At 35.1% G+C, this 25,919-nt stretch overlaps 1 protein-coding gene across 1 annotated transcript; it reads left to right on the forward strand.

Moving 5' to 3' along the window:
- The first annotated feature begins 14,549 nt into the window (after nucleotides 1-14,549).
- Nucleotides 14,550-14,799, forward strand: LOC121169405 (60S ribosomal protein L39-like). The gene has a single exon (XM_040999991.1). The coding sequence runs from the start codon at nucleotides 14,550-14,552 to the stop codon at nucleotides 14,679-14,681; it is 132 nt and encodes a 43-aa protein (XP_040855925.1). The 3' UTR covers nucleotides 14,682-14,799.
- The last annotated feature ends 11,120 nt before the right edge of the window (nucleotides 14,800-25,919 follow it).

A 25,919-nucleotide genomic window follows, 5' to 3' on the forward strand; every position in this document is an offset into this window, starting at 1 on the left:
ATGCATTTTAAATGCTCATATACCATGCCTTTCTTTTAAATCGTATGGAACAAAATCCAAATTCAAACCATCATTAAATTGAGGGAGGAGGATCAATTAAACCATTTTAAAACATCCGCTAAAATCATTTAAGTTTTGCGGTCTCACACACACACACACACACACACAAAAGATTGTTACTGTGGCTGGCACCTTGAGGTAGTAGGCTGCCATTCCATATGGATGCCAATTTGCTCTCCGTAACTCCATTTTTCAAATACAGATTTTTTTTTCTTTTTTTTTTTTAAAGATTTATTTTTATTATTTTTTCATTGGAAAGGCGGATATACAGAGAGGAGAGATACTATGCCGATCCGAAGCCAGGAGCCTCTTCCGGGTCTCCCACGCGGGTGCAGGTTCCCAAAGCTTTGGGCTGTCCTCGACTGCTTTCCCAGGCCACAGGCAGGGAGCTGGAAGGGAAGCGGGACTGCCGGGATTAGAACCGGCGCCCATATGGGATCCCGGGCGTGCAAGGTGAGGACCTTTAACCACTTGCGCCACCTCGCCGGGCGCCAAATACAGATATTTTTTAAAGGATTGCTTCTAACATACATATAGATGTAAAGCACTCATTTTTATTTCTCCCTCACCCTAGGATACCAATCATCCCTAAGATACCTTCTTTAGCAATTCAGATAAGAACCTATAGCATATTAGTGGCTTTAAAGATATAGGATGTTCTTCATATCTTCCTTTTGAAATTCTTATTTATTATTTACCACAGCAGTTTTCTCTAACACTGTTTTCAGAACATCCGTGTATGACACAAAGATTTATTAACAATGGAGGAGCATTTCTTGTGTTCTTTTCTTTGTTTCAAGATTTATTTATTTATTTTGAATCCTAGAGTTGGGGTACAAGAAGGGAGAGACAGAGAGCTATTCTATCTGCTGGGTGCTCCCTAAATGGCCACAAAAGCCAGAACTGGGCCGGGCCAAAGGCGAGGGCCAGGGGTTTGATCTGGGTTTCCTCCTGGGGGCAAGGTCTCAAGCACTTGGGCCATTTTCTGCTGCTTTTACAGGCACATTCAGTGAAAAGGCTGGGAAATAGAGCAATACAAAACCAACTGGCAGCCATATAACGTGCCTGCATCCCAGGCAGAGGCTACATGGTACAGCTGACTTCCGTTACTTTTCAACCAGGTAATACCTGGGAAATATATAGAGAAATTGTCCATTCCTAGAAATAAATCTTAGTTGTCACCTGTTAATGCATAAATATGGAATCAGGGAATGCTGCAACATATTTATTCTATGCACGTCAAAGTATTCGGTCTCCCTTGATTATCTTTTATCTTTTAGGATCTCTCTGTCAACCTTGCCCTGGTCCACTTGGAAATATTGAACAAATAAAGATTTATTTATCTAGCATAAACATGGGGACATGAAATTGTTCCAGATATCTAAAATGTTAAGAGATATAATGACACCCCAAAATTATCCAGGATGAAACTCAATATCCAAAATGTCTGACCACAGTCTCTGAGGTAGACAGGATAATGGAAGGAGTGGGGAGAAGCAAATGGCTAAAGATTAAGCACTTTTGGGAGGGGGAAGAGTTTCAAATTTTGACTCCCTTATTTTGTATGTTGTTGGCTAATTACTGAATATCTACATACACCACCTTTTTTTTCTTAATTTTTCATGATAACCATTTCATAGGCACTAAGATTTCCCCTTCAAACTCTACCTTTCCCCCTCCAGTATTTTGTGCCATATTACTATAATAGTATAGTCCTTCAGCAACAGTCACATGTCCATCATTCTGTTGCTTGACATTGTAGGTATAGACGATGTTGGAAAGCCCAGCGTCCCATTGTTAAAATAGATTTAGCAGTCTCATTGGGAGTTTTCCTTTTATTCAGGAGTAGGGACAGATACTGTTTCTTTTTATAGCTTCCCAGTATGCTAGTCTCCATTATGCAGTATCTCTAGATGAATATACATACATCACATTCTTTAGCTATATAATAGCATCAAAAATGATATCTACTACCTTATCAGACTGAAGTAAAGATTAAATGAATTAATACAGGTAGGAAGTTTTGATTACTGCCTGATACATAATAAGTAGTCACTCGATAAATATAGATCACTGTTATTACTGCTGACTGAGGAGTTCAAGGGTTTTATGATGCTGAAAGGTCTCTATGGATTGTCCAAAGTAGCGTCTTACATAACAACCCAAAGCTGCCAGCTGCTACCCACCTCAGGTTCAGTGTCCTAAGGATAATTATAGATCTTCCTACTAAATGCTAACAACTTTTTTTCCTTTATCAGCTATTCAGTATTGTAATTAGACATAATTGCTATAGATAAGTTAATGCTATTTTTCTTTAAGAATATTTGTTTAGAATTGTCTTCTAGAGACAATGACTTCTGATAAGAGAAGAGTCAGCAAAGAATTCAGTAACCATCCCATATGGGCGCAGCCCTATTCACAAAGCTCAAGGCAGTACTGCTTTTCTTGATACAATGTGATTTGCAAATTAGCACTGAAGATGTTTTTTCATCTCAAAAGAATTGAGTTTTCAGAGGAAGTCTACCTGTACCTAATAAGAATCCCTCAGTCATCGGCTTAGTATTTCTTTTGTGCCACATTCCTGTTAGAAAGGCACTTAATTCTATGTCTTTGCTCAGTATCAGTGTCACATGTGTCCTTTCCTTTACTATTCCATGTTTCATAATGAATGCAATAGCCTAATTAGCCTTCTACCTCAAGTTTTCTCTCATTCAACACGCCATGTAGGCCTTTGTCTTGTCAATCTTTCCCAGAACACTACTTCGAGCAAGTTACTTTCTAGTACAGAATCTCTAATTCTAAAAAGTGTTATCCTTGACCTACCATTCCAAACCCTCTACTTTCTACTAAGTGATCCAGAGAGGCTGTGGAATTGGATTTGCTGCATAAGTCTAAGGAGAAATTCATTTTTAACTGAGCACAGAAAGCAGAAAGAAAGTTGTGCCAAGAATCTCTTAAATCCTTTCAAGCTTTCTTGCTGGGTATTAGACCTTGGGCTAATTTGCTTTCCAGGGTTATTCACAGCAACAGAATGCAAAGCAAAAAAATAATTCCCACCTGTCTCCACAAGGGAGCAGCAAAACACCAACAGTGGAGGTGTATAGAAGGTCGGTTTTCTGCAGAGGAAAGAGGAGTGAAAGCATGGCTCCAACTGCATTTTCCCATTGAGATGACAGCCAATGTCCCACAGGTCAAACTCAAGAACCATCCTGAGAGCTTTGTAGAAATTGCGACATATCTAGTCCTCATTCGCAGGAGCTTTTGATGCAATAGTGCTTACATTCACTGCAAGATAAAATATTAAAACAGCCAGAATTATGCTCTTCACCTCAATATTCAAACCATTCCTCAAGCTATTGCTACTTACAAAAATCATCCCTTTTGTCCATTTTACATATGTGAAAATCCTTTCCCTCCTTCAAAACTTGTATAAATTCAGCGTTCCCATTGATGCTTTTTCAGTTACTTCCTCCATATAAATCAGTGATCCTGATGATGTGATGCATGAGGTGTGGAAAGTTTTCAGGGCTTGGAAAGGGATGTTTTAGGGGAATCATGATTCAGTTTGGGGAAGTTGGCTGGAAATGTAGACACACGTTTGTAGTGAGGTTCTCCAGTAGTTTCTTTCATTTGGGAAAACGAATGAAAGAGCTGGAATCTGGGTAAAACATTTGTGAAATAATCTACATCAGGCCTCCAAATATAGTGGATATTGAAAAAATCCTAAAACATGGACTGCACTCCCATAGAGTCTGGTTTAATTACTAGGTGTAACCTAGGAACCTAAAAATTTTAAAACCTCCCCAGGAGAGTTTAATGTGTATCAAAATTTTAGAGACTTTTGCACTAGAGCAATGTCATTTTAGATCCTCAACCATTGTAAGTCCTGAAACAGATCCAATCCTCCCAGGATCCCTTGTCCCTACGTTACAAATAAAGCTCAAACCCAAGCCCCAAATTCTTCTCCATCCCACATTCTGCATTCTTTCCAAGTATGTAGCGCACAGAGAGGAAAGCCCACTGAGTTTGAAAAGTCCTGGAAATGCTAGCTCATTTCTACCGCCAGCCACACAGGGCCCTTACCTGGCTCCTGCTACATAAGCTCAGCTCACAACTACATTCTTGTCTTTGCCTTGAGCTTGCCCCTTATGTACATCAGCATTTGGCCACCTCTATGAATTTAATTTTCTTTAAAACAAGTCTTTCTGAATTTGTACCCTGTCTCCTCTCTGTTCAGTGCCTGCTTCCTAACAGGAATCGTAGGGCATCTGTGTTTCTCCAGAAGGAAAATAAGTTTCACAAATTTTCGTGACAGGATCTAGTTTTGAAACTTGGAGTAAAGCACCTAGCAAAGCAAGGCTTCCACGCTGCACAGCGATTTGGAGGAAAAAGTGCTATAATTTTTAATGCGTAGTTTTCAAAGAAAAGGCTCCTGAGTCTTTGAGAAAGACATTCCTGGATTATAAAACTGGCAAGCAGCTTTTAGAAAGATTTATGTCTGAAAATGGTGGAGGAACTATCTTTACCATTCCAAATTTTTAAAGTAAAACATTTTGATGGAAGTCAAGGGCCTGGAGTTGGGTCATAATCTTTCTAAAGATAACTTAACTATGGCAAATGACAACTGGGTCCATATATACAATTATAATCTCCATTTTGCAGAAAAAGACACTGAGGGTTCGATAAAGCAAGGATCTTGCTCAAAATTACACTGCTGATAAGTGTAGAAATCACTTCAAATTCCATTCTTGAGTCATGTAACTGCAAGTTTAGACATTTTGTGATACTACATTTTCATTCAGGAAATGGTATCTATGGAACTTTTAAAAGATGAAGCACTAGATCTTTATATACTAACATACAAAGATGTCTTTAAAAGATATTTTTTTAAAAATAGAGAACTGTTGGTTAATATTTTAACCAAAACACAATGGCAGCACTTAGACAAAAACGTTGCAAAAGACAGTCACGTTGTCTCTCTGATCCTCTGCTTAAGTCCAAAGGAAAATGGAAAAGGTGAAAAAAGGCAAATAATGGTTATTTTGAGGGTATAGATGAAAAGAGGAATTGACATTTTTGGTATAGCCTAAGCCTCAACCTGTGCACCAACATACCATATAGGCAATGGTTCAATCCCTGGCTGTTTGATTTCTGATCCAGCTCTCTGCTTGTGGCCTGGGAAAGTAGTGGAGGATGGCTTAAGTACTTGTATCCACATGGGAGACACATAAGTTAGCTCCTGGCTTCAAATAGGCTCAGCTCTGGCCATTGTACTCATTTGTGATGTAAATCAGTGGCTGAAACACCCTTTTCTCTGTCTTCTTTATAAATCTTTCAAATAAAAATAAAATAAACTTTTTTAAGAATTTTAATTTCACCCAATTCCAAATTATTTAATAATCTTGCTATTTGCAATAAGCAGGTTTTACTTTCATATGTAAGGAAGTAGAAGGAAAAAACAAAAAAGGAGAAAAGCAAAAAGGAAGGAGAAACATAGTAGAAAGAATAATATGAAACAGCAAAATGAGTGAAAAGATAAGGGTACAATGAAAAGAAAGAGTAATGCAGATAAGAATAATTTTAAAATGCCTTAAGGAAGAGAAAAGAGCAATGAAGAAACAATTATGATGAAAGAAGGGGAGAAAAAAGAAACAGAAACAGCTGAAATAAAATGAGAAATTTTAAAAATAAAGAGATAAAGAAATTATATGTAGGGATAAAAAAAGGGAAAGAAAATGAACGTTGGAAGCATAAGCAAGGAAGGAAAGCAGGAGAGGAAGAATGACAGGGGAGGAGGAGGGAAAGGAAGAAAGGAAGGAGGGAAAGAAGGAAGCAAGGGCAGAAAATCAAGTGAAAATTCACATATTAGTATGTACCATATACCTGTTAGGGTTTGACTGATAATTTCAAGAAAGGATTCTACCAAGTGAAAAAACAATTGTTACATTTTTTTCTCTGATTTAGGGGAGTTGATATGTGGAGGACCCGTCCCTCATTAAAAAAGGAAAAGAAAACAGAACACCTGAATGTATCAGAATTTGAAATTGACGTTTTATGATGTAAATTCTGTTTATAGCTCTTTTCTATATTCCTGTGAAACAGTGGTGTTTCTATTTTTTAAGTTGAATTCTAATTTAATTAAGCATTAAGCCTGTGATTATAAGGGAAAATTGAAGTGTGCTTTCATGAAGATTAAAAGAGAAAACCAGGAACGAAGTAGGACAGAGGGAGGGAAATATTGGTATGTTTTTAGAATTGTAGTGGTGGTGCAGCAAACTAATCCTCCACTCTGTCATGCCGGCATCCGATATGGCCACTGGCTCAAGTCTTGGCTGCTCTACTTCTTATCCAGCTCTCTGCTTATGACTCGGAAAGGCAGTGGAGAATGGCTCAAGTCCTTTGGACCCTGCACCCAAATGGATGACATGGAAGAAGCTCCCACTTCCCAGGTTCAGATCAGCTTAACTCTGGAAGTTGTGGTCACCTGGGGAGTGAACCAGGGGATAGAAGACTTTCCGTATATGTCCTTAAAAGTCTGCCTTTCAAATAAATAGAAATGCAATAAGTATTAAAATTGTACCTATGCAATACATTAAATTTGTTATGTATATTCATGAACATATTGAAGAACAGAGGATATTTCAGATTCTGATGATATCTCAGGTGGACATGGAAGAATAGTGTTCAGGAGCACTTACGCCTTTCCAGCACTCCAGGGATGTCTGCCTGCTTCCTCTGTGTTGCGAGAACAGGTAAGCAGTAATGAGCAAGGAGCTGTGCTGGCTTTACACATGTTAGTAATTTTCCATAAGGATTTATCTGATCTAGTCAGAAAAATCTCCCTACTCCTAATAAGTATTTATATTTCCTACCTCTTGTTGATTCGTGTAACTAAAATCATCTCCAGCCTTGGATGATCCAAGTGTAGCTTCAGTCTTTCTGATTTAAATATTTTCTTCTAAAAGACAAAAGTCTATACTCTTTAGACTTCATTAAGAAATGATAAAAAATAAAATCTGTATGAATATAATATGTACATTATGTTTTGATATAGGTATACATTATAATGGGATTATCGATACAGCTAGTTAACATTCATTCCACACTACCATTCATATTATCATTATTTTGTGATGTATATATAATAAATCTATTCATTTAACAGATTCCAAATACATAATACATTGAAATTATACTATAGCCGCACGCTTAATAGCTTATTTCTATTTTAACTGAAAGTCTCTATGCTCTAATTCTTCATCCCACCCTCTCTAGCCACCATGTTAGTCACTGCTTCTGAGTTTCACTATTTTAGATATCTCATGTGAGTGGGGTTAGTTGTATAGGTTTGTATACTTCACAATAGGATATTCCTCTCAAACACCCCTGCTTGTAACTCAGTCAGTTACACGGCGCTTAGTTCAACCACATTTATGAAGCAGCAGTACTCAATTAGTTTTTCTCTCAATTTTTGCCAGGGAGAAGCCGCTGGGGTACAAATATCTTTCCAAACAGGCACTCAAAGATATACTTCAGTTTAAAATTTTATGAAGACCATGAAAGAGTTTCTTGGGAATGCCTATAAAGCAGTGGTTCTCAAAACTGACCCTGTCTTTGAATAACCTTGTTAAAAGATTTGCAGGCTTCACATGGCTATCATTTTACATGAGTAGGATATGTTTTCTTTTTTGGAGTGCTTACTAATCAGTTTTATAATTTGCATATGTGGGCTTTAGGTTTTACATTGTTAGCAATTAAGCTCTAGAGAAGGACTTGCCTCATTTCAATATGCCATAGGATAATACTGCCATTAAAATGCAATCTATACAACATACATAATTTTGCATTTTGCAGTACACTCATTAAAAAGGTAAACAAATAAATGAAACAAAGATCAATAATTTTACTAATTATAATTCAATTATGCAATTGATAACAAAATGTGCTGTTATGATTTTAAAATATTATAATTCACATGGAATCTCTGAAATTGTGCATATATTGATCATCTCAATTTGAATTTTCAATCTGTCAAAATTCCAATCACTATATATAGATACATTCTTCTCTATTGGATAGTATAGACCTTAAAGATCTGTTGTCACTATATCATGTAGTGCAGGCTCCAATCTCTTTGTTTCAGTCATTGATCTACATTTTCTTAATGTACATCATTCCTGAAGAGCTGTAACAAAGTAACATTTTAACAATGTTTAAATTGAGAAAAGATCCTTCATGGGGCATGAAAAGCATGAAAAGGATTACATGACAATGTCCTGTGCAGCGTCACAAAGACTTCTCCCAAGAAATAGTAGTTCTTGCATTTCATATTTATTCACTCTTTTCTGCATTATGCATATCTCATCAAAAAATGGTTAAGAATATTATGCTACTATATTTAAATTACCTGTGATTACTTTCTAATTCACTAGTTTTGGTTGTAATGATAATTTTTTATTCATTTACTATTTGTAGCCATTATGTGCATTTGCACTAAACCTTTAACTTTTTGCTTTTTACATGTTAAACACATTTGATGAGATATTAAATATTTAGTTATAATTTAAATCTGAAATATGGTGTCTCAAAGATTTAAAACATAAAGTTAGGGAGAAGAAGGAGAATGGGAGAAAAGGAAAAAGGGAATACCATTATTTTCTTATAATTGCATCTACAAGGCATATTAATCCCAAATGCTAGTTAGTACAACTCTGTTATAGAGACTCTAACATGTAGGGAGAATGATCGTCATTCCTTATATTAATAATATTTTGTCTCCAGAAGTCCAAAAATATTCAACTAGACCTGATGCAGAAAGAATCGTTTTGTTCATTGGTATGTGTGCATAGATGTATGATACTTTAAAAAATAGGGTGGCCTTATAGAAGAATCAGTTAATAGGTAACAAGTATACATTCAACATTATTTATATCAATGAAATAAATGTACAAAACTTTAAAAAATTGTATCTAAATCATATTGTATATGCTAAATACTAATTAAACATTTAAAAAATAAAACAATAAATGAAAGTTCAAATTAGGACATTCTGGCTTATCCTAAATAAATGCTTTAGAGATTGGTGATAGCTCTACCAGCTGATCCTCTGCCCACAACTGTCAAGATCCCATACAGGCATAGGTTTGTGTCCCAGTTGCTCTACTCTCATCCATATCCCTGCTTGTGGCCCGGGAAAGCAGTGTAACATGGGCCAATGCCTTGAGCTTCTACACCCACATGGGAGACTAAGAAGTCACTTCTGGCTTAAGATCAGCTCAGCTTCAGCCATTGTGGCTATTAGGGGAATGAACCAGTAGATGGAAGATATTTCTGTCTCTCCTTTTCTCTGTAAGTCTGCCTTTCCAATAAAAATAAGCACATTTTAAATAATTGTAGCCCGAGAAAGTGTGAATTTGTAGTGATAGAATATGAAAATATTCTATAATATAAGGAAAAGGTGATATGGGCATGTCTTTAATAGAATGGAATGCATACCTATTAAAATCATTGGATTAAAAGAAAAATATTCTGTGGAAACAAATGAGCATAGAGAGAGATGTATCAAAATTAGTATGGACGTTTTTATTTGAAATCATTGTATTTAAAGAAAAATGCATGGGTAAACAGATTCTTAGATAAAGGGATGGATAAATTTCATCACAAACGCAATGATTTCTATAAAATGAAAATACTTCAGTAAGCAACCAGTAACATTAAGCCATTTACTTTGGTATCTAAAAATAATTTTTATGATTTATTGTAATATTAGTCCATAGTTAGGAGTATTCACCAAAATGGAATATTGCCTACTTACAAGGAAACCAACAGACTAAAATTTCAGAAACAAGAGTAGTCTATGGAATAATACTTTTCAGGCCAAAGTTGTAATTGGCTGAAGGTCTTTCAAGTGAATGGCAAACAAAATGTGCAACCTGTGAATAGCCATACTAAATTGCAAGGGACAGAGAAATAGAAGTTGAGCAGACAGGGAGTAGAAAAATATTACAGGAAACTCTGAGACTGAAAAAGCAATATTGAGGGAAAAAATTATTGAAGAAGTCAGTAATCATTTATGAAAGCTTTTAAAAAGAAATTTAAAATTCCAGGTATTTCTGTTGAGATGTTTTTGATGACTAGTGACAGAAAATTGATTTCACATTCTTTCAAACAATGAAAAAAATGTATTGACAAAACTCAGTTGGGAACACCTAGGGGCAAGCCTTCAGGCAGTTTTATTAGACCCCATAGCTTGATTTTTCAGAATTGCTCAGTTCTGTGTTGTTCCACATGTTAAAATTGTTTTTAAACTCTTCCTCACTATAGCAACATGGCAACAGCAGTTGCAGGGTTTACATTAACCCACAACCCCATTATATGAAGTCTTATGCTTCATTTGGAATCAATCTAAACCAATCATGATGTCTAGAGGAATGCTACATATTTGTCATTTCTGGTGAGCGTTTTTTTTTGTTTGTTTGTTTGTTTGTTTTTTTGGGTTTTTTTTTTTTTTTGCCATGTTATCTAAGAAGTGATGTTGTGTTAATTGTACCAGCCTTCTCATTGCTTCCTCCTGAAATGAAAATCAATAATACTAGGATTACAAGGCTGCCAAATCATGAGAGAAGGATGGAATGGATGCTATAGAGACAAACAAAACCAAATAAAACACGCTTTAATGTAGACTAGGAAATGTTATCCTGAACTATGTATCTGAGAATAAAACTTGAGAAGCATCAGTTGCTCATAATCTGATCTAAGAGGAATTCTGACTTAATAGGCTTTATAAACAACTAAACACTTTGAAAAAGAATTGGACATATTATAATGAAGTACAATGATTATGAGAACTTGAAATTGTATTGTAAATTAAAAACGTATTTAATTATAAAAATATAATAGATATTATAATAGATAGATAGATAGATAGATAGATAGATCATGTGGCCCAGCAATTGGGATACCTACATCCATATTGGAGTGCCTCAGTTCAATTCTGGTACGCACTACCGACATATGAGACCTCACTGAATTTTGGACTCTTGGCTTAGAATTCACCCAGCTGTGGCTGATGCAGGCATTTAGAAAGTAACCCATGAATGGGAGCTATCTGTCTATTTCTCAAACAGTATATATGTAATGCAGCACTTTAAGATAGGCTGAATTAATTACATTGGTATAGTACATAAAATATTTAATAATCATTTAACTAGAAAGATAGAGTCACATCATTGAAAATCATTTTATTTATTCACAAATCAATTGCTTTCTATCATGTACACACATTTAATGAAGTGGTTAGTAGTTACATGATGTTTTGTGCTACTTAAAATCACAATATGTGTTATACAAGAGCTTTAATAAGTTCTAAGTTATTGTTATCTGACACTCCTCATTAAAAATATCTTATAAAATTATGTTCAGGATGTGTGGGTAAGGTACTCATCAAAAGTCCCCAAGATACTTTGATATATATCTATATCTATATCTATCTACATGAAGTATTTTAAATCAGAAATTATTTTATTTATTTAATATATTTTAGAATGAATATCAATGCCTGTCTCCTCAATATTATCTTACTTTTTCCAGTAATTCTCCATATAATTTTCATTTGGATTTTTATACCTTTTAGATTGATAAAAGTCAGATTTACAAATGGATTTTTGGTATTTTGTCCCTGGGAAATAAACGCTCACTTATCAAACATAATTAAATTCCATTTTGCAAGTCTCAGGTCTCCAGCTTCATGTATATGAACTTTGTATGCCTAAGAAGAATTTTAATGTATAGATAATACAATAACAACAAAAAAACTACAAACAGTAGAAAGCTACCGTTATATTCTCTTGCAATGTAGTTATTTTTCCCAAAGTTTGAGAAAGTATAATTTAAAACTAATACCAACGAACAAGTAAGATGCATTTCAGAATAATACTAAAATGAGATTTGTGAAACATGTCATGACATGGAATTTAGAAATATACTTTTTTCCTGTTTCATCTTGATATTATTGAAATTAATTGAGCAGTAGTTAAAATAGTGAGCACTGGGTACCAATATGCTGCAGCATTCAAGTCACTCTCTGTGATGCTGGAATCTTATATGAAATCTAGTTTGGGTAATATCTGCATTTTTATATTCAGTACTCTACTAATGCACCTGAGAAAACAGCAGAAAATGATCCAGCTACTTGGGTCCCTGCACCTCTTTATGCTGGACCAGCTGTTGTGCCCATTGGGAGACTGAATCAGTACATGGAGGATTGATCTCTCTTTTTCTCTCTCTCTGACATACACCATCTACTATTTTTCCCTGTAACTCTACATTTCAAATAACAAAATCAGAAACAAAACCAAAAATGCAAGGCCTGTAGTTAAACAGACTTGAGTTCCTAACTCTTATCGCTCAGTAGCTGCCTGACCTCTAGCAAGTTTATTTACTTCTCAGAATTTTAGATTATATGTATTATATATTTGGAATGATGGATTTAAGTTATCTCCATAGATTTGGGGAGAATTAAGTGAAATAATTTACGCAGGCATATAATTCACACAGTTTCTTTGGCAGTTATCCTAGAGATAACTTTCTCCATATGGTGTTGCATAGAGCTTTCCTAAGGTAGAATAAATATACACATTTCTGTGTAAAATTACCATGAGGTAAGATTTGGAAGTATAAAATTAAATATTACCATCCTTGGTTTAATGATATCTTTTGATTTATATTTTGTCTCACAGGGAATTTTCATGCATAATGAAAGTACCATGAATTACTTTAACCTGTGATAAATTCAAAAATAAACTCAACAATTTGAGGTCATGTGTATACTTCTTAAAACCTTAGTTTCATATTTTTTTGAATGATAGGTTGCCACAGTAAAACTACTGCTAAAGAAACTGTGTCATGAAATTTTAATACCTCATTCCATATTTTAGTAGCTTTGGGCTATTGGCATTGAAAGAACTCTACTTAATGACCATTAAGAACATGATGAAATTTGAAGTTTTTTTTTTTTTATTTTACACAACATACAACAATTTAAATCGAATATATCAGACTTGTACTAAACCACATTCACTTTAATAATGTTTTCTCCAAGCAACTAAACTTTAAGAAATTGTTTTATATCTCTAATATCATTGTTTCTTTTCAGAGAGAAACACTAACAATCTATTCTTAGAGTTGCACAAAAATCTCTATTAAATAATACAACTTTCACAAGGTACAGGTAATATTTTACTTTCAAGATTTTCTAGGCTTTTGGCTTAGAGATTATTTAATATATTATTAGAAATGAAATTACAGAATAGGGTGCTTTCCATGAACCATACAATTATGAATGAATTATTTATTGAGAGAAAATAAATCAGTAAATGCCGTATTTCCAAGTACAAATTTAGTACTAACTCAGTTTAGTTCATAATCATATTGATTCCTGGAAATCTCATTTACACTGTATCTCTTAGAATACATTTGAGTCTCAAATTTTACTTATACACAAAAGTACATTTTATCTCTCTACAGAAATATTAAGACCGTAGGCTGTTTTGGTTAACTTAAATTTTGGATATTTGAAAAGCAGACTCGCAGAAATGACCTTTTCAAGATCTCACAACTGCATTGTTGCAAAACAAATTTGAATTTATGTGCTGAATTTCTTTTTCTTCATCTGAAGTGATTTTAAATGTCTATTTTTTTTATAAACTCCACGTAGTTAATATCCAATACTACTTTATTTTTACTCTTTTGAGTAAGAATTAAATGCTTTTCCTTCTACAAGCTATTACACACACAAGAAAAAAAAACATTAAATGTGAACTTTTTCCTATGTTTTCTTTTTGAAATTTTTATCTTTGTGGTCACTGTTTTATAGGTAGTCTCCAGTTGACACCTCTCTGAATGCAAAATTCACATGGACATAGATGTGTTGTGAACTAGAACCTTCTTAATTCTGGTCCCTGCTAAGTTTTATTCTTCATATTACAACCAACTTTGTAGTTATATATCTTTTTACAAGTTATTAATATAAGTGTGGTGAGGGAGATGGAGGGAAAAAAAAGGGAGAAAACAAGGGAGAGAGGCACAATTTCCATCCACTGATTCACTATTCAAGTACACACAACAGGTAGGGCCTGGTCAAAGAGAAGTCAGGAGTCAGGCACGCAGTCCACTTCTACATAGGTGGCAGTGTCTCAGCTGCTTGAGCTGAAACCTGCTGCCATCCAGGGTCACTTTGGTAGGAAGCTGGAATTGAAATTGGAGCCTCTACTTAAAGCCAGGCATTCTGACAATGGAATGTGAGTGTCTTATGCATCATCTTAATAACTGTGTCTAAAGCCCCCATAAGTAGACATTTCATCTTCTCCGTCTTATATGTGAGAAGATGGAGGTCCACACATGATAAGAAATAAAACCACGGTTCTTCCACCTTCTCTCTCCTTTCTCCTTCACTCTGCCATCGTGGTGCGTGGCCTGGAGTCTTCTTCGCCATGTCTTCTCATAAGACCTTCAGAATCAAGAGATTCCTGGCCAAAAAACAAAAACAAAAATTTCCCATTCCCCAATGGATTCCAATGAAAACTGGCAATAAGATCAGGTATAACTCCAAGAGGAGACACTGAAGAAGAACTAAGCTGAATCTATGAGGAACTGCACTAAAACAGATGGAACATATATTTTGTGCTGTATCAACATCACCCTCTTGACTGTATCAAGCTAAGGATACCACCATCGTATGGACAGCTGGAAATGTTTGATTAGTAGTGGGTTGGTTCAGTAATAAATATGTGAGACATTAAAAAAAAAGAAATATAACCACAATCATGTTGCATTTAAGCATATTTGATCATTGTTTTTCTTACATATTCTTGCAAAACTGCATATAGATTTATTTATTAAATATCCCACTATACAATAGATATTATTTTCATCTGTAAGGAAATAAAAGCTTGCTTCACAATCTCCCATCTTCAAAGAAATTGCGATATGGCAAATGCATTTATAAATTATATATACACAAATATCCCTTGGAATACAATGTTATATAAATGACACAAATCATGGTAGAATTTTATAGGAAGGAAGAAAATAGAGAAAACATATACCTAGCATTTAAAAATTTGTTGTATATTTATCATGTGCTAGATGTTTTGTTTCCATAAAAATTCAAATCCATCTAAAACTTCAATGATGTAAGCATTTTTTGCCTAATTTAAAGTAAGGAAATTGATACTGAGGCTTAGGGGAGACTGGAAGAGGGAAAATAAAAATGTGCATTGTTACCACTTAATCAAATATTGTGATGGTAGAGAGTTAATATTAGAGAATAGCATGATACAAAATTATAATGCATAGTAGACAGAGTTGAGTTTTGAAAATGTCATTCCAAAAGCATTGGAAGTAATTAGCTTCAATGTCAAATACTTTAATACTTTCATGTGTCTGAGCCCAATAAATGCAAAAATATTGCGCAACTACTCTCAACCATGTTTGATTTTGGAAGCTAAATAATACTACTGGAGTGACGGCAATGGGAATAAAGAAAGGGAAAAAGGTTGAGATGTCAAACAAAATAATACTTTCACATGTGTAATTGGATAATTGAGTTTCTATTTGAATTCACCTACCTCTGGAGATTATTGCTCATGGATATTTACAAACTGGAGACCTCAGAGCATATGTACTTTAAAGAAATTATGTGAATAAGGGCAATAGCAGAGTTCTGGCTTGCAAATTCAATGGTAATGTGAATGTATTGATTTTATACTCTAGGGAAGTAAGAGCTACCACTTCTCAATGAACCAAAACTCAAAGAAGCAATCTATACTTTAAAGGTCAGTTTTACATACAAGCAGGAGACCATTGTCCATGTAATAAAATTTATTATGTATTGTGTAAAAGTCTCATGCCCCCAAATTCAGTTTATTGAATTCCCTATTATTTCATTACTATAGAATCATTCCATTGTATTAAAGCACCATGCTAATGGTACTAATCTGGTAAAAGTCATCTTGCGGGCACATCATAGATTGTTCGTTAACCTGCTAATATGAATTATGTTTTTAAGATTATCTAACAAGTTATAGAGCTGTGTTTTCCAGTACAATACTACTATCTGTTAATCACATTTGCACAAGTGCTATTTGGCACTAATGCCAGAGACTACCATATAGTGTAATGTGGATATATAATGTTTCCATAATTAAAAAAAATTCTGTTGGGTAGTGCTATTCTTTTGTTGCTATTCTTATTTTCCATTATACAATTTTATAGGTATAGAGCTTACCACTTGTTCTCTTTTTCCTCACTCCCAACACCCCTCCTCATTTCTCCTGTATTATTACAAATGAATACTGCTGCAGCTGTAGCCATAATTTCAACATTCTGCTATTTATATGTATCATGATTTTGTATCTATAGGCAATAAGATAAAATCTTTCATCAAATCAATAAGGCATATTTAGCAGTTTCATTGGGAAACCTTCCTTTATTTTGGTTAGAGATGCATACTTTATCACTTCTTCATGTCCTGGTGATCTAGTCTCCATTATACAGAACACTTACATATATTAAATAAATGGATAAACAAGTGTATTTATTTATTTTGCATTTTCTATGAAGGTTGCCTTAAATCAGAGAGAACATATGACATTTGTCCTTTTGAGATTGCTTATTTCACCAAGCATAATGGTCTCTAATTGGGACTACTCTGTTACAAGTGCTAGAATTTCATTCATTTTGATGGCTGACTAGTATTCTACAGGTTAGAGATATTACAGTTTCTTTATCCATTTCTCTTTTGACAGGCTTCTAGATTATTTTCATGTCTTTACTATTGTTGATTATGCTATTATAAATATAAGGTTGAAAGCTGCACTATCATGTATAGATTACACTTCATCTGGATATATTTCCAAGATTTGGATTGCTAGGTAATACTGTGGGTAAAGTTTCAGTTGTCAGTGCAGGACAATGCTATTTTAATGCTAGTGTTTTCTGGGCAAAAGAAATCTGGAAACAATTAGGACCTAGGATACGTTTGGGGAGCAGTAGGCCTCTATGGATCTTTGCTGTAAAGGATTCTGGATCCTATGTTTAGATTAGGGTGAGACAGCTTAATGTACTGATAATTATTATACTCTGTTCTCTGATCATGGTTCTATTCTAGGCCTAGTTCAAATTCACAAAACTTAATCTTGTTCAATATTAGTCTTCATGTTACATATTTAAATCATGGTAAAACCATTGCATATATTTAAACTTAAAGCACAGTGATCGGTATTATCAACATATCAATTTGGAAAGATTTTAGAGATTAATATTAAAATATTTCCATTGTAGAGCATAAATTTGTGTTATAAAACAATTATATATCATGAAATTAAAATTCTGCCTCAGTATCATTAATCAGACATTGGTAGCTGAAATTAATTCATAATAAGTACACTGGAGTCACATTTTGCTCAGGGTTACATTGAAACTAGGTGTTAGCTGAGAGTACCACATACATATTAAATCTAGTATTTCTTTTCATTCCGTTAACTTTGCCAGCTATTACAATATTTTCTTGGAAGTAAATTTATTTTTAACACTGGTGTCTCTATATATGAGGCATAACAGCCTTTCTCATATAATAAAATGAAATAGATAACACAATTAATCCTCCACTTATAGTTGAAATTTTCTTCTCCTTTGAGTTCTATACCATCATCTACATCACTTACTGTCATATTCTGCCCTTTGCTATCTATACCCGTTGATCTTCTACCCATTTCTGGATTTTCATATTTAGATCAGATTGTTTTTATCACAAATGATTATTGATAATTTCTTCTTTTAAAAGATTTATTTTATTTTTATTGGAAAAGCAGATATGCAAAAAGCAGATATAGAGAGGAGGATAGACAGAGAGGAAGACCTTCTGTCCACTGATTCACTCCCTAAGTGGCAGCAACTGCTGGAGCTGTGCTGATCCGAAGCCATCTCCCACATGGGTGCACGGTCCCAAGGGTTTGGCTCATGTTTGACTGCTTTCCCAGTCCATAGGCAGGGAGCTGGATGGAAAGTGGGGTGACTAGAACATGAGCTGACGCTCATATGGGATCCAGGGGCCATATGGGGTCCCAGTGCATGCAAGGTGAGGACTTAAGGTGCTAGGATACCATGTCGGGCCCCATCATTGATAATTTGAAAGTGCATGTGGGTAATCCATCCAACATCCACATATTGCTGTGTCTGTACATCAACTCCAACAACATTCATATAAAAGTAATGTATTTATAGACAAGGCTGCTACAGATTTTAAATCTATTTTATTTGTGTTGTTTCTCTCAAAGAGAGAGCTTGAAAACTCCAGTCTGTCAGTTCTTTCTCTCAGTGCCCAAAGCAGCTAGAGGTTTGTCAGGTTCCACCTTCTTAGAATATGTGAGTATAACCTATCAGGAACTCAATTCAAGTCTCCCAAAAGTGTGGCAAAAACTGTCATCTGCTGCCTTGTAGGTTGGGCATTAGTAAGAAGCTGTATGGGAAACAGGAGCTGGAACAAGAACCAGGTGCTATAATACAGAATGTAAAATTCACAAGTAATGACTTACATGCTACGTTAAAATCCTGTCCCAGAGCTTAGACAGAGGCTTAGCAGAATATATATAATTCAAGATATATACATATATATGTTATATTCTTATCAAGTACAAATATAGCTTCTCTGAGATATATTACATGTTTGCTCATAAAACAAGTTTTAATACATTTGCAAATGTTATCATCATATTGAATATCTGTTATGAGCATGATAGAATTAAAATACAGACCAATAGCAAAAGGAAAATTAGGTAAGTCACAAGTATTTGGAATTATACAACACATTCCTCAACAAAAAAATGATGCAAAGAAGAAATGAAAGAGAAATTAGAAACTATGTTAATATAAAATAAAGTGAAAATTCAATATTCTGAAGCATTTTGGATGAAGCAAAAGCAGTTTTAAGAGCAACATCTGTAGTAATAAAGGCCTACACTAAAATAAAGGAAAGATCTCAAATCAGTATTGTAACTTTTAAATAGTAGTAATAGAGGACCAAGATGCTAAAGTTAGAATTAGCTGAAGGGAGAAAATAATAAAAGTAGAAACATAATGGAGCTACATGAAAATATAAAAAGAACAAAAAATATCAATGGGATTTCTCAAATTATAAATACTGAAAAACATATAGCTAGATGAACTAAGAAGAAAGAACTTTCTACTGTGTAAACTGAGAAATGAAACAGTATACATTAGAAGTGATACCACAGATATAAAATGGATTATAAGGACTAGTATAGAGAGCTATATTGTTAATAAAATGGATACATTTCTAGAAATGAAAGAAAATTATAGACCAATTAGTTTTAGTAAACCTACAAGCCAAAGTGTAAAAAAAAAAAAATAACAACTAAAATTCAGCAGTTTTAGTCTTTTTTTCTTATTCCAGCTACTATATTCACTTAAGTTTATATATTCCCCCTTGTTTAGTATATCATGCTTTTGGTTTTAATTATTTTATTCCTAATGATGATGATTACATACAATGCATGACCAATCCAAACTGATAAGTGCAGCTAGAGACATCACCTAGGTACTTCAATTCACTTCCAAAATTGCATTCATCTTCTACTCCTACCGTTGTCTATGTTTAATCCTGGAAATTCTATCAGAGAAAAGTGCCTTCATCATCCTAGCTACTCAAATCATAAATAAATAATTATCATATATAGAGTTATAAATCTCTCAATATCAAATATATATATGAGATTCAAAAGCTCCAATTTTAAGTCATATTTGAGTGACAAAGACATTCATTATAATGAATAGTCCTCATGAAACCATCGAAAGTCCAGGGAAACTATTGGACTGGGCTGTGTCATTTTCGATTGCAAGGAGGAAAGTGAGCCTGGATAGCAACAAAAAACAGTCAATTTAAGAACATCAAATTTCTGGGCTTTAACAGAGACATAACCTCTATCTGTTAATATAATCTACCCAAGTTTTGAATATATTTGAGTTTTGTTAAAGTCATTATAAACATATACCAATGTTTATATGGCATTATTTTCATCTTTTTCACAGGTGCTAGTGTTCTATTTTCTGGCTTTTTGTTTGAGTGAAGCTATGTGATCAGTTTTGGCCAAAAATTTGAACAAAAGAGACACGTGTCACTAAGACCAAAGCATGCAGCAGCCAGTAAGCTATCCTCTGGAGATCAGTTTATCCTTTTCATATGGTAATCGATAATGTTATGGTGACTACATTGTTGGCTGGGATCCTTTGTGACTACAGGAAATAGAAACCCTGCACGATCTTTTGTGGATTTGGAAAATGAACGAGAAGTAAATATTTGTTGTTTTAACTATAACACAACCTATTCTGACTAATAGATACATTCTTGTACAGCCCTGTTCCTATTCTCTGCAAGAACTAAAAAAATCAGTTAAAATGAGGATGCAAAATAATTTTCTTAATATTCATTATTATTGATGATTGAAAGGATAAAAAGAGAAATATTAATGAGTAAAGATTATAGGGGTCACTCTTTAGAATGCATACGGTAATTATAATACTTATAATGATGATAATTAGTTTGCAACTAAAAATCACCATTTAGCAATGGTTTTGCTAAATTCTTCACATGAATTATATTATAGGGGACACTTAAAAATCATGGAAAATGAAATTAAAATATGTCTATTTTGATAGAAATATTTTTGAATTTATACAGTTTTCATAATATCTAATTTCTGTGAACATTTGTGAAGTCCCTCAAACTGATCCTCATAATAACCTTATGGGAACATTAATATTAACACTGTGTAAGTGAAAAATATTGAGGCACATATTACCTTCACAGTTTTAGCATAAAGATATCTCAAATATTAATAATTAAAAATTAGGTTCCAATTTTCTAAAACAAGCATAAAAATTGTCAAGGATTGTGTGGGGTATTATGTATATTGCTTTTAGATTATACAATCTGGCCAACTATGTGTTTCAAGATTCACTTTTCTGCGTAATATCTGGAAAATTAAACGCAAAAACAATCTACTCAAGGCCATTCAGATCCATTGCATAATTATCATTAGAATTGCATAGCAACTCTGAGGGCAAGAGTTACACTTCTTTTTTTTTTAAGATTTATTTTTATTGAAAGGCGGATATACAGAGAAGAGAGACAGAGAGGAAGATCTTCTGTCCTATGATTCACTCCCCAAGTGAGTGCAACGGCCGATGCTATGCCGATCCAAAGCCAGGAGCCTCTTCCAGGTCTCCCACGCGGGTGCAGGTTCCCAAGGCTTTGGGCCGTCCTCGACTGCTTTCCCAGGCCACAGGCAGGGAGCTGGAAGGGAAGCGGGGCTGCCGGGATTAGAACTGGCGCCCATAAAGGGCGTGCAAGGCGAGGACCTTAACCACTTGTGCCACCACGCTGGGCCCGAGAGTTTCACTTCTAACAGTGAAGGAATAGCCCTAGTATCTGTGAAACCCAGCATTATAATAGTGTTACTTTTTAGCAAAAGATTGCATTACTGGGGCAAGTTCTTATGACGGTTACATACAGTTTTTAAACTTACAAGTTATCACATCCAGTCTGCTTCACATATATGCACTTTAATATGACCAATATTATTTTTATTCATTATTGCATAACCTGTTGATCTAACATGGAAGATCCCTTAAAAGTGTCAACAAACCCATAGAGTGCAGCTATAATATTTTCTGAAATGCCATTAGCCCATTTTCAGACCTTGGTCTTTACACTTTGAATTTTATACTGTAAGTAATAGAGAACTTTTCAAAGTTAGATCCCCAACTGACATGGTGATGCTTTGCAAAAATATAGGAGCAGACAAATTGGTATGTATTAGGAAGTAGAAATGATAAAGAACTAGAGCCCAGAACAGGGTTGAAATGTGTTCCTTCCTAAGCACGAGGCGCCTGAGTAGAACACCACTGAAGAAATTTGGAAGCAACCGAAGAATATCATGAGAACATCTTGTACACAAAATCACAAGCAGTGCCTGGTGCTGATGACACAAAGCAGGAATAAAATACTTAAAAGGAAGCAGAGAGCTGTTGCAATCATTATTCACAGGATCGGCTCTCCTGTTAGATCTTGTATAAAGAAACTTGTTCCGCAGAAGATAGACTTTACTATACAGAGGTGACACCATTCTTGATAAAACAGGATGTTCCTCTCAATTTCTTGCACCTGTCAGCTGTTATCTATTCCTTTTACATTTACTATCTTTCCTTGTCTACCATTTCTGCAAATCCTGTCAGTGTCATGCAGAGAGCTTAATGACTGGACATTTAAAAAAGATTTGTTTGTGTTTATTTTTGGAAAGGCAGATATACAAAGAGAAGGTGATACAGACAAAAAAAAAAAAAATCTTCTCCAAATGGCCACAATGGCTGAGCCGAGCTCATCTGAATCCAGGAGTCTGAAGCTTCTTCTGGATCTCTCACGTGGGTGCGGGGTCCCAAGGTGTGGATGATTCCGGACTGCTTTCCCAGAACACAAGCAGGGAACTAGATGGGAAGTGGAGAAGCCGGGACACAAACCGGAACCCAAGTGGGATCGCTGAGTATGCAAGGCAAGAGGGACTTTAGCCACTAGACTACTATGCTAGGCCCAATGATTGAACTTCTTATTTACTCATTTATTTATTCATTCATTCATTTGCAAATTCAGATATACATAGAGGAGGAGAGGTAGAGAGGAAAATCTTCCGTCAGATGATTTACTCCCCAAGTGACTGCAACAGCCGGATCTGAGCTGATCCATAGCCAGGAGCCAGGAGCCTCTTCCAGATCTTTTATAAGGGTGCAGGGTCTCAAGGCTTTGGGCTGTCCTGGAATGCTTGAATTGAATTTCTGGTGATTGAATTTTAATTGCAAAGTCAGATATGCAGAGATGAGGATAGACAAAGAGGAAGATCCTTCATGAGATGATTCACTCTCCAAGTGACTGCAATGGCCATGCTGGGCTGATCTGAAGCCAGGAGCCAAGAACTTCTTCCAGGTCTCCCACGCGGGTGCAGGGTCCCAAGGCTTTGGGCCGTCCTCAACTGCTTTCCCAGGCCACAAGCAGAGAGCTGGATGGGAAGTGGACCCTCAGGGATTAGAACTGGCGCTCATATGCGATCCAGATGTGTTCAAGGTGAGGACTTTTACCACTAGGCCACCATGCCAGGCCCCAATTGAATTTTTTATAGCCATCATCCATCCTGTCTCCCAGTTGCCCTCACATAATTCTAGTCTCTGCTGCCATTTTTGCTGCTATGAGAAAGCAAACTATCAATAGCAATTTACCAGCATCAAACCCAAATATTATCAGGATATCTCAAATATTAAAATGCTTCTGTTTTAATACAAAAAAAAAAATAGAACATTGGTTTTAAACCTAACAGGTTAAATTTTCTACCCTAACTTTTGCTTTTTCTTTCCTACCTTTAAACGTTAGTTCTATTATTTCTGTTGTGAAATACCTTCTCCTCCTTGACTTTTTTTTTTAAAGGTTTGCTTTATTTTTATTGGAAAGTGAGATATACAGAGAGAAGTAGAGACAGAGAGGAAGATCTTGCATTTGTTGATTCATTCCCCAGCAGCCACAAAGGCCTGAGCTGAGCTGATCCACAGCTAGCAGCCAGGAGCCAGGAGCCTCTTCTCAGTCTCCAATGCGGGTTCAGGGTCCAAAGGCTTTGGGCTGTCTTCTACTGCTTCGCTAGGCCACTAGAAGAAAGCTGGAAGGAAAGTGGAGCAGCTGGGATTGGAACCAGCACCCATATGGGGCCCTGGCACATGCAAGGTAAGGACTCCAGCCAATAGGCTATCGTATTTCTTGAATTTCTAAAGAATTTCTTCTTAGTTGGCATCATCACACCATCAGATATGCTGCTATGTATAATGCATTATTCCATAACAGTGCATCAGTTTGATTCCTGGCTGTTCCATTTCTGACCTAGCTTCCTGCTAATGTGCCTGAGAAGGCAAGAGAAAATTGCCCTAGTACTTGGACCCCTTCCAAACATTGGGAGACCATAATGGTATTTCTGGCTTCCAAACTTGGATTGGCCCCAACCTGGTGCTGTAGCCATTCTTGGTATGAATCAGTGAATGGAAATATCTCTTTTTCTGGTTTCCCTGTGTTCTTCCGACTTTCAAATAAACAAGTGAATTATTAAATAAGAAAATAAGATCTACTCATCGGTCAATGTTTGGTTACATTAGTGCCTCTTCAAAGACATTTTTTTTTTTGCTTTCACTAGGTAGAATGGATTATTTTCAATGTCTCTTCTCTGCTTTGCCCTCTTTTTTCTCACTCTTATTTTCTCCATGTCTCCTTGTCTCTCTCTCTCTCTCTTTTTCTCTCCCTCTGTGCTTCTCTCATTCTCTTTCATACAGACATAGACACACATATATGCACATACAATCATATGACATATTTAAGGTTGCACTGTCTAAAATTACTCAGGTAATTCATTCAGCTAGGCTAGAGATCGGCTTTACTATATTAAGTCCATCTGAGATATATGAATTTTAAGTTATTAAAAAAAACTCACTCTTCACTGTCTTTGTTGCCAAACTTGCTCTATTATCTAGCTTTTGAGCCTTGCCTATATTATTGTGTGTTATAATTCATTTCATGCATGTACATTTATAGCATAGCCACTTAATACTAATTCATCTTCGTATACCAATTCTAAAATTTACAAAGTGCTTTCTTAACGTGTGACCTAATTCCTTTGCCCATGTAATGCTTCACAATTTAACTGTATGTCACAAATGCCTTACTTGGTGCGAATTTAAAATGCATTTTATGCTGTCGATTTGCCGCCACTCTCCTCAAAATGACATTCAGCATCTGCCCTATTCTCTGAGTAAATCGATAGGCTAACAGACAAAACAAGACAAAACTTGAATAGTGATGAAAGTAATGTTCTGTTTTCAAATATAAAGATTTGTTGCCATGGAAACTATTTTGCTTTGTTTCTGTTCATAACAAAAATGATTTCAACAATATGAGGTATTAGCCTTCTTCACATTATGAGCAAAGGTTAAAGTGTATGTTTTTGAAAAACATTGAGGTGAAACAAGTTATGCTGGTTTCCTCCTTTTTTCTAGTTGGCTGTCCTATTTGGCATGGATACGCTTATGCTAAACAATTACATATTGTTGTTATTTAGTAAAATAATCTAAAAGCCATTTCATCTTGAAAAGCATTAGGAATTTATTATTATTATTATTGTTTTACTTAATGGAGTGTTTCCACACCAATGTATTAGGAAAGTATTTATAGAAATATAATTCCATAATAAAGAATAATTTAGCAATAATCATGCTATGGTTTGCATACTGATTTGGTTATTCCCCAAAGGTCCTTATATGAAAGGATCCTGAAGTCTTTGACAAATGGATTAAAGGTAGACATATAATGCAATTTTTGTGTCTGAAATTGGGGTTTAGTAAGTTATTGCATTGGGTCATTATAAAGGAGCTCTGTGATTGAATCCTGGTGATTTTATATAGAGAGACAACATAGGCATGGATGGGCATGTTTCCTGTCTCTACTACCTGCCTTACCATGTGATTACTTCTCTACTAATTTTGTGCTTCACTGGATGCTAATAGCAATTGGGCTTCCTGATCTTGGCCTGCAGTCCTCCAAAACTAAAGCCCAAACAACCATTCTTCATAAGCAGTTCCTCCTAGACACTTAAAGTGACAAAAAGCTGACTAATACAGAAAAGTAATGGATTAGGGTCATTTCTATCACTTGTAACATAAGACACAGAGGAGACTTTGGATTTGGTTTACTAGAGAAGGCT

Source organism: Ochotona curzoniae, unplaced genomic scaffold (genome assembly GCF_017591425.1).
Source record: "Ochotona curzoniae isolate NIBS_2020 unplaced genomic scaffold, NIBS_Ocur_1.0 scaffold_1852, whole genome shotgun sequence".
Lineage (NCBI taxonomy): Eukaryota > Metazoa > Chordata > Mammalia > Lagomorpha > Ochotonidae > Ochotona > Ochotona curzoniae.

What these genes read in the sequence shown, in the direction of transcription:
- LOC121169405 (XM_040999991.1), top strand. Translation starts at nt 14,550, where the DNA reads ATGTCTTCTCATAAGACCTTCAGAATCAAGAGATTCCTGGCCAAAAAA.